The sequence below is a fragment of the Eschrichtius robustus genome, chromosome 4 (assembly GCF_028021215.1).
Source record: "Eschrichtius robustus isolate mEscRob2 chromosome 4, mEscRob2.pri, whole genome shotgun sequence".
Taxonomy (NCBI): domain Eukaryota; kingdom Metazoa; phylum Chordata; class Mammalia; order Artiodactyla; family Eschrichtiidae; genus Eschrichtius; species Eschrichtius robustus.
The window spans coordinates 14,246,026-14,265,335 of NC_090827.1; the positions used below are offsets into that span (position 1 = coordinate 14,246,026).

The window sequence follows — 19,310 nt, forward strand, 5'->3', positions numbered from 1 at the left end:
ATGCTCATAGGTGATTAAAAAACATATCTAGGGTATTAACTAATGAGCTGTTTTCAAAGGGGGTAGAACTTTAGAGGCAAGTTTCAATACTTTGAGCTTTCCCATGTACTCTTCATCAATATTTTACTAGTAATATGATTGAAGAATTAAAGGCCTGCTTCTCAAACTTCCAAATGATGCAGAGCTAGCAGAAAAGGTTGATATAATGGTTGATAGTAAAGATTCAAAATATTTCAGATAGATGTGAAGGTCAAAAGAAACAAAGAATGAAATTGATGAAAGACAAATACAAGATGCAACATTTTGCTTCAAAATCAACTGCATAGGATTTCTGAGGACTTCTGGATTGATAGTATTTTATTTTAAAATATTTTGAAAATTTATTTAATCCTAAGTTTAAGTCAATGGTAATTCACCTAGTAAAAATGATTCACACTCCAATGTCATTTAAAAAAACTGTGGTATTCATATCATCTGAGGAAACATTGATGAATTAGACTATGTTCACAGGCAAATGACCAGTATTTTGAGGGATATGGAAATCACATCTTGAGAAGACTGATTGAATAAGCAAATTATTTTTTATTTTAAAGTAATATTTCCAAGTAAGGAATAAGATAGCATTCGACAGGTATTTTAAGAATAGTCGTAGAACAGATCTATTTAGATTTATAATGTGATGTATTGATAACAAAGCTAACACACTTAATAGAGGATACAGAGAAGCATATATCAATCATAATAACACCAAGGCTTTGTATTAATTAGAATATTGCAAATATAAATTGTTCATCTTAGCAACTGGGCTTGTTATAATATTAAATAATACAATGTTTGTGGAACATGTAACATGACACTAGGTATATAGTAAACATTAAATAAATGTATAACTATTGGTATTATTAACATAATGTCCTTAACATTATGTTCAAGCATAAACTAGATAATTATTTGTTAGATATGATCATTTATTTCAAATTAAATGTAAAGTAAATGTGTTTCAACTTCTCTGCGTGTAAGCTTCTAAGAGTCAATGATCATATGGCTTCTTTGTCATGCCCCATTGTATTATCCATCCATCTCCTTCTCGTGACTTGAAAGAATGTAAATATTTCCTTTCAAGGAAAATGTTACAACTGTATAATTCGAATAGTTTTGAAAAACAATTATCTATATTACAGGTTTAGTGCTAATTCTTTTTTTTTTTTTTTTTTAAGAGCTCTTCTTTTTTTTTTTAATTAATTTTTTTTTTTTTTTGGTTGTGTTGGGTCTTCGTTTCTGTGCGAGGGCTTTCTCTAGTTGCGGCAAGCGGGGGCCACTCTTCATCGCGGTGCGCCGGCCTCTCACTGTCGCGGCCTCTCCCGTTGCGGAGCACAGGCTCCAGACGCGCAGGCTCAGTAGTTGTGGCTCACGGGCCTAATTGCTCCGCGGCATGTGGGATCTTCCCAGAGCAGGGCTCGAACCCGTGTCCCCTGCATTAGCAGGCAGATTCTCAACCACTGCGCCACCAGGGAAGCCCGGGTGCTACTTCTTATCACAATTCAAATAATCACTTTTACATTCAACACTTGACATATAATAATACTCTGTAATATATTAAACATACTATAGTAGACTCAATTACCTTAGCTAGTGGCAAATAACATAAACATAAATATGTTGATAAGCCAAGAACTTGATTTTAATTATTGAAGTAATCATTCATGAAGATATAAATTTTTTATCACTGCTACAAAATTTAGCAAATTTTTATATTGCCATTTTATTTTTATTCTGTAAAATTCCCTCTCCGTCAGGTATGCTGAGAAATAGAGAGATAATTTATAAGAATTGGGTAATGAATATCTAGTGAATGTTCCATCTTCTTTCATTCATATATGAAGCAAGTATTTATTAATCATGAATCTATGCCAGACAAATGTGCTTGATACAGGAACATGTCAATTTTTTTAAAAAGTGACAATCCCTGCCTTCACAGAGCTTGTGGTCTAGTAGAAAAATTCATTGTTCAAAAATCAATCAAGTAGTGTAAAATTGCAACTCTCATACTGTTAGAGAAGTGAGGGATACAGGCTTCTGATGGTGTAAACAACAAGAATTATTATTCCAGTCAAAAGAGCCATGGATAGCTTTCCTGAGGAAGTGATAATTGAGCTGATTTATGCATATGAATAAAAGTTTACTTGAAGAAGTTTCAGGAGGGTCAATTCAGACAGTATAATCAGCAGGTATGAAGATCATGCATTGGGAAGAAGTGCTGGAAAGAAAAATGGTCCAGTAGGAATATGTCGAGGTAGGCGGAAGATAGTGTATCCAAAGATGTATAGACTTTGTTAAAGATTTTAATCTTTTTCCTAAAAGCAGTGCAAATCCACTGAAAATCTTTACATTGTGGCAGGGACAGGATCAGATGTGCTCAACAGAAAGAATACTTTGGCTGCAATAGGGAGGTTAGAGACAAGAAAAGGTAGATTTCAGGTAGACTCGTAAGGAGCCCTGGAAAGCAATAATGAGAGCTGAAAATAGTAGAGAAGTGAATGAATATTAGGATTCTCAGTAGGTAGAATCAGAAGTGACAGACAGGATAGGGGAATAAGACTGAGAAAAATAATGAGATCACCGAGATTTAAGACTTACATAAAAAGATTTTAACTGAAGCAGAAAATATTGGAAGAGGACTGGTTTGAGTTGAATGCCTCTAGTATGATCTTGGCCATGTTAAATTTGAGATGTTTTTGAGACATCCAATAGAAACATCAATTATGTAATTGCATAAATCAGTATATACTCCAGAACTCATCTCTGTATCTAGAAATGTAAATTTTGTAAATCATGTGTATAGATGGGAGTCAATGGAGGTAATGATATGAATGGGATTGCCTGGGCAGAGGATCTCAAATGAGAAAAGTGTGTAGGTCCAAGTCCAGAGGATTGCCGACATGAGCTTGAAAAGGAACTGAGAAAGAGGCTTATATCATGACACGAAATTCAAGGAAAATAATGTTTATGGTAAAGGGGGCCATCATCACTGTCAAATATTGTCAAGAAGCCTAAACAGATGCGCACTAAATTATATCCATTTGATTCAATAGTGTAAACATTAAGAAGCACTGCGTCCATTGAGTAGTCGAGCACTCAATAATATGAATACAAAAGAGTCTTCCAGAGTGACTGTGAGGTGTGGAAGTAGAGACAAATCTTTAGAGAAAACTGACTATGAAAAAGTGAGAGAGAAAGGGTAGCAAGTGGGAGTCAGAAGTCATAGAGAGTAAAAGGGAAGGTTTTTCTCTTTTTGTTTTTATTTTAATGAGAAAGAGTTAAAGAACCTTTTCATGGGAAATCAACAATTGGTAGGATGATGTTGAATACTTAAGAGATGGGAATTTAAGCATCTGAAATGGAGGGGATTTGTTGATAAGTTTACTGATGGAGGGTTGGCATTAGAAAGGAAGACATCTCCTCTGTCGCAAATAAAAGTTAAATAGAATAAGCTGGATGTGGGATATAGGTTGAGAAGCAGAAATAAGTGTGAATTTTAATTCAGTATCTTCTGGTTCTCTATAAAATAGCAGTGAATGTCATCTTCTGAGAATTAGGGGAAGTGAGAAGATTAAATGTTTTATGAGGCTAATGGTTTGAAAAGTCTTTGTTGAAACTGAACAAGTGAGTTGACATACACATACACACATGCATGCATACATACAGAAATAAACAGACTAATAATAGAAAGAGAAAGAGAAAGAAAGAGAGAAAGGGAGAAAAAGAAAGAAAGAAAGAAAGAAAGAAAGAAAGAAAGAAAGAAAGAAAGAAAGAAAGAAAGAAAGAAAGAAAGAAAGAAAGAAAGAAAGAAAGAAAGAAAGGAAGGAAGGAAGGAAGGAAGGAAGGAAGGGAGAAAGGAAGAAAGAAAAAGAAAGAAAGAGGGGGAGGGAGGAAGAAAGATACATGTGAGTGATCATTTCTGGTTACTTAGACATATTCAAAAAGTTTTAGGACCATCTTTCTGAATCAGTGATTCTTGCCTTTTTTTTTCTGCTCCAGTACAGTTTCTCTAATACAAGTAAGGACTATCACATACTCATATCAAGCATGGTGGTCTGCTATATCACTGATTCTGAAGGCTGGATTGAGGTACTTCCTTAGGAAGGTGTATACAAATCTCAGAGATAGGAAAATGTGTGTGTATAAGTATGTGCCGTGTGTGTATGCAAATGCATTTGTGCAGTTTGAAAAAGCCCATTATATGATTCTAGTATCCTCTCCACAGGGAGACTGGCAATTTCTTCTTGAGAACAGAATAGCCAAGTGTTGAAAGTGGACCAGAATTGAGGAAGTCCTCCATAGAACTAGGACAAGCAATTACTATATTTAATAAATATTTTAGCACATACAAAATAATCAGTTCACTTTTCCAAAAGAAAACAATAACAATCAACAGCACATCTTCCCTAGATATTTTTCTTTATTACATTATAGAAATTCACTTTGTGATACATACAAATATCTATTATTAAAATCAGTATAGTGACTATTCTAATTCATAATCATTAAATGTAAAACATTTATTTATTAGCAAAATATTTATGAACATTTACAAATATTCAATCAACATGTCAGCAAACCTCTCCTTAGGTGGAATCTTCTGACTTTAGTTGAGTCATAAAATGCTTTGGGTCCCTAGTGCATCAATTCATAAATTACTGATCCACAGTACTTTAATAACCTGAAAAAAGAAATGTACGTTCTGAGAGCCTAATTGAATCTTGAAGAGTTATTTATTCACCATTAAGATTGAGATAAATGAGTCAGCTCACAATAGTCATACTAAAGACAGTTATATTCATTTCACAAATAGATAAACTGAAGCTCAGAAAAGGTCGGACTAGAGAGCTAAGAATCCAGGTTAGATTTTCTTTCTGAAAAGACCCAATTCCTAGTAACTAAGCTATGCTAAATAAATATATGAGCTTGAAAGCAATAACTATTTCTCTGAAAATTCAGTTCCATATAGAGTTATTAAGTTTAATACCTCTCAGTTATAATCCTAAACTCATAATAATCCTGAACTCATAGTTCTTATGTTAATATAGCCTTGTTGCAGTGTAAATAGTACAATTAAGAAAAGCAACATTTCAGACTCTTTTAAGGTAAAAACTCTCCTAAAACCAGTTATGCTAATTGCTTACAATATGAGTCATTTGGAAAATGAATGATTCCTTGCAGTATGGGAAAGTGCTTATGAGCACTGGCTCTGGAGTAAGGAAAACATTGCTTTAATATCTGGCTTCTAAACTTATTAACTGTGAGAACTGAATGAGTTACTTAAACTCTTGAAGTTTCAGTTTCTTCATCTATGAAATGGAGAGGAAAACATGTAATTCATAACTCATTGTAAGGATTAAATGAGAAAAGTTATTTAAATACTTAGCACTGTATTGATGGGCTGATACACACACACACACACACACACACACACACACACACACAATGCTTAACTTTAGCTAGACTATTTTTGCAGCTGTTATTACTTCAGAGACTAGATGTATAGGAATTGGTTTAGCATTCCGCTAGGCATGTTACTTTTCATGTCTTTTTTTTTTTTTCTCCAAAGGCATTAAAACCAGTTTCTATATTCTTTCATCAAACTATAAAAAAAAAAAAGAATAATGAAAATGTTCAACAATTTACTATTGTTTGTGTTTGTCTGAAAGTGGCTTCCCGCAGCTTTAGTCACAGCCACAGATAATTATTTCAAATAAGATGCATCTTTTAGATATTTAAATATGTTTTCATATCATAGAATTTAAATGTGAAGTCATTTCTTATGTGCTGTCACTGCAATTCTGCCATGTGCCTTATATAAGTAAAATAGCACTGCTCTGTGTGGTTTTGAGTGCTAACACTGAGAATCTGAGGCACATACTGAGAACAATGGTTATGGCTCCAAGGAGAATTATCTGTTTCCTTAATCTTTAATTGTTCATTAAAATGTTTCTGAGGTTTAAAAAATAAAATTATGGTAGAAACCCCTGGGGTATGATGTTATAACTTAGTGCTATGAAATCTCTAATAAACTCTAATATATTTAGAGCCCAATAATATAAATTTTGATGCAGAGAAATCTAAACCAAGGGTGAAATGCCACATTGAGTTTTCTTTTTTAATAACTTAATAACTTACATGTTAAGAACATGTTGAATATCTTGGGAACATTTTCTCAGGAAGAATTCTTTAGAATAAGTTTTACCTTTGCTACTGTGTTAATGATGGCTTTGATAAAATGACCCAAGGAAAAAAGACAGTTTCCTTCAGGCATTATCTGTGTCTGAAATATTCTTCACTGATTTCACATGCACTGATAATATGAACAAGGTAATTTGTCTAACTCTGGTGGGCCAAGATTTGCAGTAGGAAATGAAAAATTCACATATAGGTCTTCTCTAAGAAGTCTCTGCAGTGTTTTTCAGTTTGTATGAAAAGGCTTACGATGTTGCCTGAGGCATCTATTTTTTTTTCCTCAAGGCAAGCTAAAGTGCCACAAATCAAGTTGTTTTTCACACTGTTAATGTATTCCTGTCTCTTTCAATTTCTCAGAGGGCCGACATAGGGATTTCTGCTTTGACTATCACCCCAGACCGTGAGAATGTGGTGGACTTTACAACACGTTACATGGACTACTCAGTGGGAGTCCTACTTCGAAGGGCTGAAAAGACAGTGGATATGTTTGCCTGTCTTGCACCATTTGATCTCTCACTATGGGCTTGCATTGCTGGCACAGTTCTTCTGGTCGGTCTACTGGTCTACCTCTTGAATTGGCTTAATCCCCCAAGATTACAAATGGGATCAATGACTTCTACCACTCTCTACAACTCCATGTGGTTTGTGTATGGATCCTTTGTGCAGCAAGGTAAGGAAAAAATATATATTTCAGTACAAAAAAGGAATGTGATGTTTCATATGCCATGAATTCAGTTAAGAACATTCTGTGTCTTGACATCAATAAGTGTTCTAAAGGTCTTTACAACAATGCTAAGAAAAGAACATTTCCTGCTCTTTCCTAGTGGATCTCAAACAGCAGATTTTCAGCAAAAAATGGTACAGTGTCTTTTGATGTAAGTTCAGTTTTATCAACAAAGCCAAAGATGAATGTCAGAGGTAAGGTTCACAAGAATCTCAAGAGGAGATTTTCCTTCCCAAGCTCTGACTCTGAGAAATAGCCTTTCTATTTCTCAGATAAATACTTACTGAGATTTATGAAAATGCTTACTACCAGAGCAGATATTGCTTAATTATTTATGTGTATAAGAAATGTTAAGACTTGCTGTTTGTTGAGAGACATTGTTTCATGTATTAAAAATATTCATTGGCAGTGAAAAGACTTTAAGATTCTGATAAGAAATTTATGCTTTATCTTTCACTTTAATATATAATCTTTACCAATTAACTTATAATTTCATTATATTCTAAAGAATGTCTTTGTTGCGTTATTCAATATTCCATCTGCCTACTCTTTAAACTTACCTAGGTAATTACTTGACTCTTATTGCTTCAGAATAGAACAATATTTATTGAGCCCCTTATTTGAGACTACTGCCATCTTAGAAAATGAAATAATAAAATACTTAGGGGATTGATAGTTTCTTGCAAACTTGTCATATGTATTGAAGAGAAGACATAGGTGTCACAATGGAGACACATGATGCTTTTGCCTTAATATTTACAACTCTCAATAACATCTTACATTTTATATACACTTGCTATTGGATCTTCCATTACATTTCATTCTTTCTATTCTCATTTAACTAATCATAGGGTTTGTCTAGACTTTTCATCTCTACTTTCTCACTTAAAGTCTATCCCGTAAACCTCTGTAAGCATGCTTTTTCCCGCTACCTTTCTGTATCTGTGTATCTTTATCGCAGATATTTTTGGTCCATTCATTAATCACTAATCTAGTAGATATTTAATCCATGCTATTTATTTAAGTAGAACTTTGCTAGGCACTGAGTATACAGTTGGGAGCAAGAGAGTCGTTGCCATCATTGAGCTACAAGTCTTGTGGGATGCAAACATGTAAAATCCACGTGTGATAGAGACTGTTATGAGATCATAGTGGTGGGGAGGGTGAATATATCTTAATGTGGCAAAGAAGGCTTTTTGAATTAGTACTGTATAAACAGAGACAGAATTAACTATGCAAAGAGCTTATTGAAGAAGGGGATGGGGGAAAGGATACATAGATGGTAGGATAGAATTTAAGACCAAGAAGTGAGAGAGAAATCAGAATAGACTATGCAGGATGGAGCTGGTAAAGATGAGGCTGAAGATATATTTGTTATTATCAGGGGTTTGAATTTGATCTTCAGGGAAATTATCAGCAATTTAAAGGTATTAAACAAGGAAATGCATGTTTAAATTTTTACTATAATCAGAAACATTGTGATTATAGTATGGAGAAAACTGAAAGAGAGCAATGTGGAAAGGGAAACAAATTATCAGAGTATTATAATAACTAAATAAAGAGTTAATGTGGCTTGCACAAAGGTAAGATGACACTGGGAATCAAGAGAAGGGTACTGATGAATTGGAATCTATAGAACCTGATAAATTATATAGTGGTATGGGGATTGGTACTGAAGGAGAAAAAGGAGGTGGAATTTTATCCTAGGTTTCTGGATTGGGAAATTATGTGTGTTGGTTGTCGATGTCATTTTCTGGGGAAAAAAAATCAAGAAGAGCAGGTGTGATGTGGAAGATGATACATTCATTTTGGTACATTTGAGTTGAGGTATCTGTGAAATATCCAGGGGTATATTTCTAATGCTTGTTAGTGGTTTGATATATTTGTCAGAAGCACAGAAGAGACATCTGGGCTAAATATATGTTGAGGAGATATTGGCATGTAGGAGATAATTGAAGCCATGGAAGTGAAAGATCGTACAGAGTAGTTGTTCTCAACTGCATACTCCTGATTGAGGACGACTGACTCAGAGAGGGCCTAGGACAGAGCCCTAAGGAAAGGAATGGGTAGAGGAGATTTCAGTGATAACTAATAAGGAGTGACAAGAAAGATGCAAGTACCATCTAGTGGTATACATACCAAGTAAAGACAATATTTGAATATGGAAGATTGGTTGACAATGTTAAACATTTCAAAGAATCAAGTAAAATTAATACTTGAAAGGTGTTCATTGGATTTAGCAATAACCTTGTTATTGGTAGTATTCCAGTGACTAGAGCTGCATAATAAATTCCTCTAAAACCTATCAGTTTCGTGGGTCACAAGTTTAGACAGGACATGGTGTGGATGGCTTGTCTCTGCTCAATGATGTCTGAAGCCTCAGCTAGACAGCCCAAAGTCTGGAGGCTGAACTCATCTGAAGGCTTGTTCATTTCATTCACACGTCTCGTGGTTAATGCTGGCAGAGAGCTGGTGACCTCAGTTTTCCTCTACGGACTTTCTCCATAGGGTAGTTTGGCTTTCTCACACCATGATGATTGATTTCTCTATAGAGTGTGTCCCCAAAATAGGGGAAAGAGTCAGTGAAACAGAAGAATTTTGTAGTCCAGGTTGGGGGATCACAAACTTGTATGATGGTATGAGCTTCTCTTGCAGCAAACACTCTGGATGTGCCACTTCATGGCTTTGTCATGAGAATTAAAATGGTTTTAAAATGTGAAGTTCTTAGATACAGTAACTTATATAAGTATCACATAAGTGTTTACTCAATAAATAAAAAACAAATTTGTCTCAGCTGTGGATAGTTAGGCACACGAGAAAAGGATAACAAGGCAGATTATTTTAGATTATTAGCAAGATGGTGGTTGAAATAGTAGATTCTAGGGTACATGAAGCAATAAAAAATAGAAAGACCAATAATCAGAGTGTAATAGAGAGTAAGACTGGAAAGTAATAGAGTAGTAGTGGGAGAGAGTAGAGTTCTTGATGAGGCCAAAGAACAACTGTAGAAATATCAGTGTGAGATAGTTCAAAGTTTGTATTGACAAAATGCGACACCTGAGCCTAACATTTTTGAGATGAAACAGTAGAGGACAAGTTACAGGTGTGTAGATGTGGATTCCTGAAGAGTTGGTGAAGAACTTCAAAGCTGATCAACTGAGAAACCTGAGGATTAGATGAACCATCTGTAGTGATGTTTGGCTTGGATTGGAGAGAAAGAAAATAAGCCGTGTGCCAAAATTGTCAATAAATGAGGATAGATAACTAGGATGTTGATAAATATGAGTACTGACTAGAAATAGAAGGTGGTAAAGCTACATGTAACTAACCTCTATGTTTATCTCACTTCTTCCCATTCCATCTAGTTTTTCTGTGCATGGTTTCAATAACTACCAAAATGCAGATGACTCCCAAATCTATATCATCCTTGAATTTTAGTTTTATATACTCTCACTAGACTCTCTGGATATATCAGAGATAACACAAATTCCAACATGCTAATAATTGAAATTTTTTGCACTTTAAACCTTTATAGCCTCTCATGTTCTCTATTCTAGCTGATGCATTAGCAACCACTCAGACTTACAGGTTAGGAACTTTGAAAACAGTTTTGATTTTTTCTTCCTTCTATCCCTTATATCCAACCATAAGTCATGCAAATTTTACTTCATAATTATTTCTAGGAGTGGGAATCTCTTCTCACCTAGAGAGATAAGACCTAGTTTGTTACCTAGATTAGGCCTATCTCATTTCTCATCTGAGCTACAGGAATCTCATAATAGGTCTTTCTTTTTCAATTTTGTTTCCTGTAAATATATGCTCCACATACTTACACATATACCCAAATTATCACTGTCATGGAGAGCTAACCACATAATTCCCATTTTTCAAATATTTCCTTGGCTCCCCAGTGCCCACAGTTTAAAGTTATTTAGAGCATGAACAATATTCCATCGTTTGGCTCTTGACCAGTCTTGATTCTCATCTCCTACCACTCATGGCTCACATTTAATTGTCCAGTTATTCCAAACTGCTTTTGTCCCTTGAACAGAAGACAAGACTGTGTCTTGCCTCTCTGCCTTTGCTTCGACTCTTTTCAGTTCGTGAAATGCCTTTATTACCAATTGCATAATCTCTACGCCCACTCTCTGCTTTCATATGGCAAATTCCTGTGGGTCCTCTAGTTCTTATTCTGGTCTCACTTCCTTCAGGAAGTCTTTGCTGGGATTAGAGACCATCTTCTACGCTCTGTAAGATATATTTATCATAGTACTTATCAACTATAGTGTAATTGCCTTTTTTTTGTCTCCACCTGAGTCCTTTGAACACAAGATAGTGTCCTATTTATCTTTATAGTCTCTTTGCCTAATTCAGTGTCTTGTACATATTAGATGTTTAATAAGTGCATACTGATCAACTAAATAAGTGAATAAATGCTAAATACTTAACTAAATCAAGCATGGAATTAACTGCAATATTGTGTTTATTAGATTACAGTCTATTGCCCAATGACCTTAAACTCACTTCAACCAAATAAGATGTTATCCAGAATGTCTCCACTGGTGTATTTTCTTAAGTAGCTAAGATGAGAAACTTATAAATAAGGTTTCCCATTGGTTGAAGTCTTATTTTTGAGAATGTTGACAAGCTTATGGATTGGCTTTCTGAATTCTGTCTCCAGGTGGCCCAGTTTCAGCAAGTTTTGGAGAACACCCAAAAGAAAAAGATAAATAAAATTATCCATATGGTTACATGCTTTTCTAGTCTGTAAACAAGCTTCAGATATCAAAAGTTATAAATATGTTAAGCACTTTTCTGTCTCAACTGCTCCCTTAAATAAGTTGTACAGCCTGTAGGTTGATTATACGTTTATACGAATTCATAATGATGCATCATGCTGAATTGCATATGATTAACTACTTCATCTCTGAAATGTCGCTATTCTTCCACCTGCTAACAATGAAAAAAGGTGAATTCATTAAAAGGTACCGAGAGTATCTTTACACTTTGATTAAAAATAAATTAAGAAAAGACTCAAAAACCCCATGAAAAAAAGAATCAGTCAATGACAGTGTCCATGCACAGGCAATGAAGTTTGGAATTAGTGATAATTTCCAATAAAAATATAGTCTTTTAAGGAGAAGTACAGTAATAATTCTGAATTATTTCAGAATTACAGTCTTTATTGAGCCACTAGACTAGATTGAGTAGGAATAAAAAGGCATTTCATGTATTATCAGATAGATGTTTGAAAAAAGAGTTCAGGGACAGCTAAAAGCAAGAAAATGTTAAATATATGTAAGCTGTTTACTAATCCTGATTTTTTTAAATATCTGTAACTTCAGAGCATTCCAGAAAAACAGCTTAGGGAATCCAACTGTGCAAAATCAGTATGGTCCATTATAGAGATATAAAACTTAGTACATCTGTTTGGCTAGAACATTAGAGCTTGTGAATTAGGCAGTTTAATGCATGAATGAGACACCAATTTTATGCAAGTTTTGTTGCCATTTCATATCCTCCCTTATCTCCATGCCTATGTACATCTCTCTGCAATCAGCATACTTAAAAAAAAAACCTGGGGCTTGATTTTTGAAGATCTCTGATATTTAGTTTATAGTCAGTGACTCTTAATATCATCTGGGCCATGAAGGGCCTCTGTGACTTGTTCACACATGTGGTTGTATGTAATTCGTTTATTGTTTACTTGCAAAGGGAAATTTCAGTTTACCTCAGATGGTTTGGTTCTATGAAGTATAAATATTTATAGTCATGTAAAACGTTTCAGGCTATCACATATGTTTATTTACCAGCAAACATTTACTATATACCAGCTATGCGCCAGGAACACAAAGAACAAAAGAAAAACAAGGAATAACTGTATTAACTGACTTAATAAATATTCCTTGGATGTACTATATGCCATACCCAACCTAGATATTTTGAATATGATCATAAGAAAGACACAGTCCTTGCAGGAATGTTCAACATCATGTAAGTGGGCCATAGCCAAACTGGGACCAAATAAACCACTTTTGATGAGGGGAGCAGACAGAATTTTTGAAAGGAGTAAAGAGGGAAAATTCCTTTGGTAATTTTCTTAAGGATCAAATAGTTCCACAGTTGCTAGTGATGAATAAAGAGGATCTTTAGGAATGGTAGAAGATAACTTGGTGTCTGCTGCCCAAGAGTTTACATCAAAGGCAACCCACTGGCTTTGAGATCCCAGGACAATTTTTGGAAGAAAATAAAGAGTTCTTCCCACTGCCAGATGGATTGCAGTGTTACAGAGAATCACAACTTTCTCATTTCCACAAAAAGAAGAGTCAGACATTCTTCTCTATCAAATTAGGCAACAGAAAAGCTTGCTGATGAGAAAGCATCTGTTTAAAACTTTGAGTAGGAGAATAACTCAAAAAGACATCCATTTTAATAGTGTAGATATCAAATATATGAAATTTGCCAATGTCCTAGTCACAAAACCCCAAAGGAGTCAAGCCTTGAAATGCAGTAGCTAAAGCTGTTCCTTTGTAATGTTATCTGATATTTCACATTCAATTTGAATATGACAAAAATTATATTGGCTAGCTTTGCTGTTTACTGACCCTAATGAACACAGAGAAAATGAGAGTACTTCCCAGTGACAGGTTAACTGGACTATAGAGACAAGTTTTTTTCTATATTCTGTTCTTACAGATATTAACTCAGAAAGGCTCTCTGTAATTTTTATTTAGGTCAGAACAACATCTCTGTTGTTGCTAATTATTATAGGCAGTCCTTAACGAAGGGAGAGTCAAGTACTCTGAATGCTGTCACATCTACGTGAGAATTTCCTCATGCTGATTTAAAACATAACAAACTGCTCATTTTCTTTCCTTTTCTCACCAGAATTCTTCAACACCAAAGAAAAAGGTGAACTCTCATACTTTCAAAGACTGTTTAAACTCCATGATTATAGGTGTGGGGTGTGAGTAATCTGTGTGACCAGAAAACAATGCCATGATGCTAAGATGTGAATCCACTAGTTTTTCCCAGTGAACTGTAATGAGCTCCTAAGCGATTATTCCATGAACTATATACATGAGATAGCCCCTGGGTTTCATTTATTTTAATACCAACTCTTTATGATTTGAGCCAGAAAATCCTTTCCATGCTAAACTAGGTTTTCGAAGAGGTAAAAGTAATTAAGGAACATGAGACACAAATCAGATTTCTGCTCATAAAAAGCCTATAAAACAAGAACTGGTGTGAAAAACATGTTCTTGACTCTTCTGAACTACTTATGAGTACATACCATAATTAAAAACATTATTTTAGTATTTAATAAAACAGAAGAGTTGCTTTCAAGAAACATTTAAAAAAATTGAAGGGTGATCTTAAGATTTTCTGAGTTGGTTTTTCTTCCTTCCCAAAATGCTATAAGAAAATACATTTTTTAATCTAAATTTAAATGATAAAAAAGCAGGTGTCATAAATCCTTTAAAATAGCATTGACATCTTCATAGTACTTGGTGTTTTTACAGTACCGTATTACACTACCCCTCAGCTTAAGTAACAAGGTTAGGGACAGAAATGTACAGTGTGGGGAATGTAGTCACTAATAATGTAATAGTTTTGTATGGTGATAGACGGTAACTAGACTTATCATGGTGATCATTTTGAAATGTATAGAAATATCAAATATCACTGTGTACCAGCAACTAACATAGTGTTATAAGTCAATTATAGTTCAAAACCAAACAAGCAAACTCATAGAAAAAGAGATCAGACTGTGGTTACCAGAGATGGGGCAGCAGGTGAAGGGAGGAGGAATTGGATGAAGGTAGCCAAAAAGTACAAGCTTCTAGTTATAGTATAAATACGTACTAGGGTTGTTATGTACAACATGATAAATATGATTAACACTGCTGAATGTTGTATGTGAAAGTTAAGAGAGTAAATTCTAAGAGTTCTCATCACAAGGACAATTTTTTTAAAAATCTGTATCTATACAATATGATAGATAATCCCTAAACTTATTGTGGCAATCTTGTCGTGATGTATATAAGTTGAATCATTACGCTCTACAACTTAAACTTACACAGTGCTGAATTTCAATTATATCTCAGTAAAACTGAAAAGGAAATAAACAAACAAACACAGGTGAGCTAGGGAAAAATAAAAGAATAGGGCCAGACATCTCCAAAGATAAATTTATTCTAAAGGTGATTTAGGATTGATAAAAGTTAAAGTATTGGGATCAAAGGACTACATGTGATAGTAGGGGCAATCAGTTTAGAATGTAAATTTGGAAATTCAATTTTTGTTTGACCTGATTCCATTTTCCCCTTCACCTGCAGTTAGAATATGTAGTTAGAACTTTAATAATGATGGTCATATTTCTAAATATATGAAAAACTTACCAAAGCTTTTAAAAACAAAATTATGTTTTGAAAAATAAGACTTTTACCACTTAACCTATCTCTAAGATGCATACTTATAAGCTAACTGTAATACACATAATGCTAAATTTAGGATTCCTGTTTCAGTCTACAAAACAGGGCAATAAGGTCCTGTGATACTTTTGTTAAATACCCTTAAATGTGGCATGGCCTTAACTTGAACTTTTCACAATTGTAAGGCAGAGAAATTCCAATGCATAACATAAGGTAAAAATTAACATCATATATTTCATCATGTATATCAGTGTTTCTTATTTGTAAACTACGTTTCTTGATGGCAGTTGTTCTTTTTTGGCAACAAGATGTAACAAAAGACCAACGCATAATCCATACTTCCATCCTGTGGACATGTAAAATTGCTCTCTGATTTGTGGGTGACCCAACTTTATAGAGTCTCTTTATATTTACAGCTCTGTCTCTCAGACTCTAAATTAACATTCCATTTGGGACAGATGCACAGTTTGTCTGCTTCAGTTGTTTTCTAGCAGTTAATAATATACATTGTTTAAACTCTGCTTTAACATTTCCTAAAAGTATTTCCTCTGCCTTTACCATTTAAAATTCTTCATTATCTAGAAAGCATCTCCTTGGATATTAAATAAGAATTATTTATCTAGTCACAAGAGTGAATAGGACAGCGTGGTATCTGTCTTCATGGAGCTTTCAATGTATGAGGGAAACAAACTAGTAAACACACAGCTCCATCATAAGATCATAATAATCACACTGAGGAAAGCCCAAGTCACAACGGATGCAGAGTTAACAAATAGGCCACTATCTGGTGCATTACAATTAGGTCAAATTCATACCGAGTCATGACCTATTAAAGAGAGGGACACAGACTAGGAACCAAATTTTCTTTGCCTGGTGACAATGGAAGAAATGAAGTGGCCCATTAATTCACTTGATCTTTGTTTCCTGATCTATAAAAGAACGCGTCAGATTATTTAAATTTTTTCTTTCAGTTATAAGATTGTATGATTATATAATACAAATATCTAATTAAACAACTCTTTTCATATCTTTGTATTTGATTAAGAGACCATTCAGTTTTAAACTGAACTATCTATACATTTACTAGCTATGTGATGCTGGACAAGTTTCTTAGCCTCTAGGTACCCTAGTTCCCCAAATAATAATTACCTACTATATCAGGTGTTTGAACAGTTAAGAGTTCTTGGATATAAAACACTTAAAACTGTGTGCAAGACATAAAAAAGGCACTCAACATTGTAATTATTATTTTCTCACTATTTTTGCCATTCATAGCAAGAGATGAAATCAGCCACATTGTTTAATGCTTTATATACTCATTATTACCTCACAGAAAATAAGCAGTATTTCAAAGAAGCATATTGTAATTAGGCATAAGGAAGTGTATTAGGAAAACCAGTCCAGCTAATGGAAATGCTTATAGTAAAAACCATGCATGCACTAACAAATTCATAATAACCTTATGTCATTCAACTAGGCATGAAAAACTACAAGAACATTTTTCCCTATGTAAGCACATCATTACTGCATGTACTTGTAATAAACTATAGCATAATATGGCCAAAGATGCAACAAAGTAATGAACCAAATTGAGTGGAATTATAAGTTTTGATTCAGGATGCTTCCAATTTATATATGCAGCTCTTTGGGGCTCGAAAAGACTAAATAATCTTTTGGGGACTAATTTATAAAACCTGTGAATATATGTGTTTTGTTTTTGGAATACATATTGAGATCTGTGGCTAAAATAGCACATAATTAATCATAAACATCATACAGAAGGCTAATTTTCCTAAACTAAGCAATCTTCAAAAACTGCCATTGGTGGCAGTCTAGAACCATATGGACCCTTTCCAGATAAAAATGATTATGGTGATGAGGATTATATTTCAGTTTTTATTTTAGTACACTCACAATACCACTATTAAAAACTAGAATATTTTATGAGTTTAAAATGCCAATAACGACTTGACTGTTCAATACATTAATAAAACTAAAAGCAATCTTTTCTATTATATAGATATAATCTATGTTAAATACTATGCCAAAATTTTTATTTCCCTGATAGAATGCTTTTAAACTTAAGAACATCACTGAACAATGGTTTCTATTGTTAACATACATGTAATACTTATATTGTAAATACTTTTGAAATGCAATATAATGCATGGGAAAGTCATAAATAATATAGTTAACTGTATTTTCTTATTATTTTCTATTACTGCAGCATTGCAATATATAATACCAGATATAAGGTTAATTTTAAGATGAAAACAATTTCCCAGTAACCAGTGAAACTTGTGACTTTGATCTGAGAAAATCAAAGCACGTGATAGTATTCTGAGTTACATTTGAAGCAAAGAATATGCCATACCAGTATTCAAAAGGTTGATTCTAAATTAAAACCTTCTGTGATATTATTTAATCAATATTAACAATCTAAAAATAAATTAGATTATATTATTAAAATTATTGAGAAGGAATAAAAGACCTGTGGATGTTTTTCCAAAAACTGTTTTATAATACAGTTTTTGGTTAGAAAAATAACCAAGTTCCTGAATCAGTAATAATTTATTGCCTGAAATAGAATTTTTAAGAAGTCTGTAGTTTAAATAGATGTGATCTTAATTTTTTCAGCCTTTAAAATTTCGGAATAGTATGACTTTCCCACATAATTAAGTTATCTGCAAATTCATGAAAGACTGTTGATGGGATTCTGTTTTAACTTAGATCCTCTATAATATCATGATAGTCTCTTCTTTTTTTCTAAATATAAAAGTAATTTTGCTGTATCAGCAGGGACTGTCTGTAATCACCACATTTCTGTACTATTGTTGTACTATCCAAAGAGTTAAAGCCACTTAGTTTTCAGTCCTCTGCCTTACATCACCACCCAAGGAGTGCTATAATCTTCTAGAAATGCATTGCCTGGAGTGTGGCACTGCTTAATAAATCACTCCATCTTATTTATCTGTCTCTTGACATATATCTAGCAGCAGGAACCATTATCCTGTGACAATGTTAAGTTCTATTGACATTTTCTCTTAATTAACTGCACTACTGGCTACAACTTTTACATTGGGAATAAACTTCCTTTATTCAATGCTGTCTTGAACAAAGGAAGTGTTAAGTTTGTCGTGCATTCATTGTCATAACAAATATTGCAATAAGTGAAACATCTTTGTTACTTTTCCAGAAGATCAGTTTACTCTGCTGAGAAAACAAACAGAAGTTTTATTTAGAATCATATTACATCATTTTTATTAGAAAATGCATTTTTTCATTAGACATCTTATTAAATATATGAGAGCCAGATTACATATGTCTGAATTCCTCTGTGATGTACACCTGTTCAGTCAACCGAGTAACTTTTACAAACACTTTTATAAATTGAGAGAAACATTACCTTTCAGATTAAACATGTTTTATGTACCCTAAAACTAAGTATTTGTGATCCAAATTTGAGATCATTCGTTTATTCAACATTTATTGAATGTCTACAACGTGACAGGCACCGTTCAAACTCCTAGGACTACCTTCTGATAAAAAGATTCAAGCCTTCGTGGAACTTATATTCTAGTGAAGGGAGCCAGGTAACAAACAATAGGTGTGATAAATAAATAAATAAATTACGTACTATATCAGAACTCAAATACTATAGGAAAAGTAACTTAGAGTGAGAGGAAATTGAAGTATATGTGGACGGGCTGCAATTTTCAATGGGCTCGTTGAAGTGAGCCTCTTTGTGAATTTGATATTGAAGCAAAGAGGATGAGAGGAGGATGAGAAGGATTATGCTACCTCAGTATCTGGGGGAAGGGTGGTCAGGTATAGGGAACCACAAATGCAAAGGGCCTGCTCCAAGGGGCCGGAAGAATAGCTTAGGAGGAGGCGAGGTCAGAGAGGGCCATTGATTC

The 19,310-nt window shown here is 34.0% G+C and overlaps 1 protein-coding gene across 2 annotated transcripts in view; it reads left to right on the plus strand.

Moving 5' to 3' along the window:
- The window catches only part of GRID2 (glutamate ionotropic receptor delta type subunit 2), a 1,411,147-nt gene that overhangs the window by 1,115,439 nt on the left and 276,398 nt on the right, over positions 1-19,310 (plus strand). For both annotated transcript variants that reach the window (XM_068542054.1, XM_068542055.1), the window contains one exon: positions 6,592-6,904. In XM_068542054.1, the coding sequence (XP_068398155.1) occupies positions 6,592-6,904 (313 nt within the window). The remainder of the gene's footprint in view (positions 1-6,591; positions 6,905-19,310) is intronic.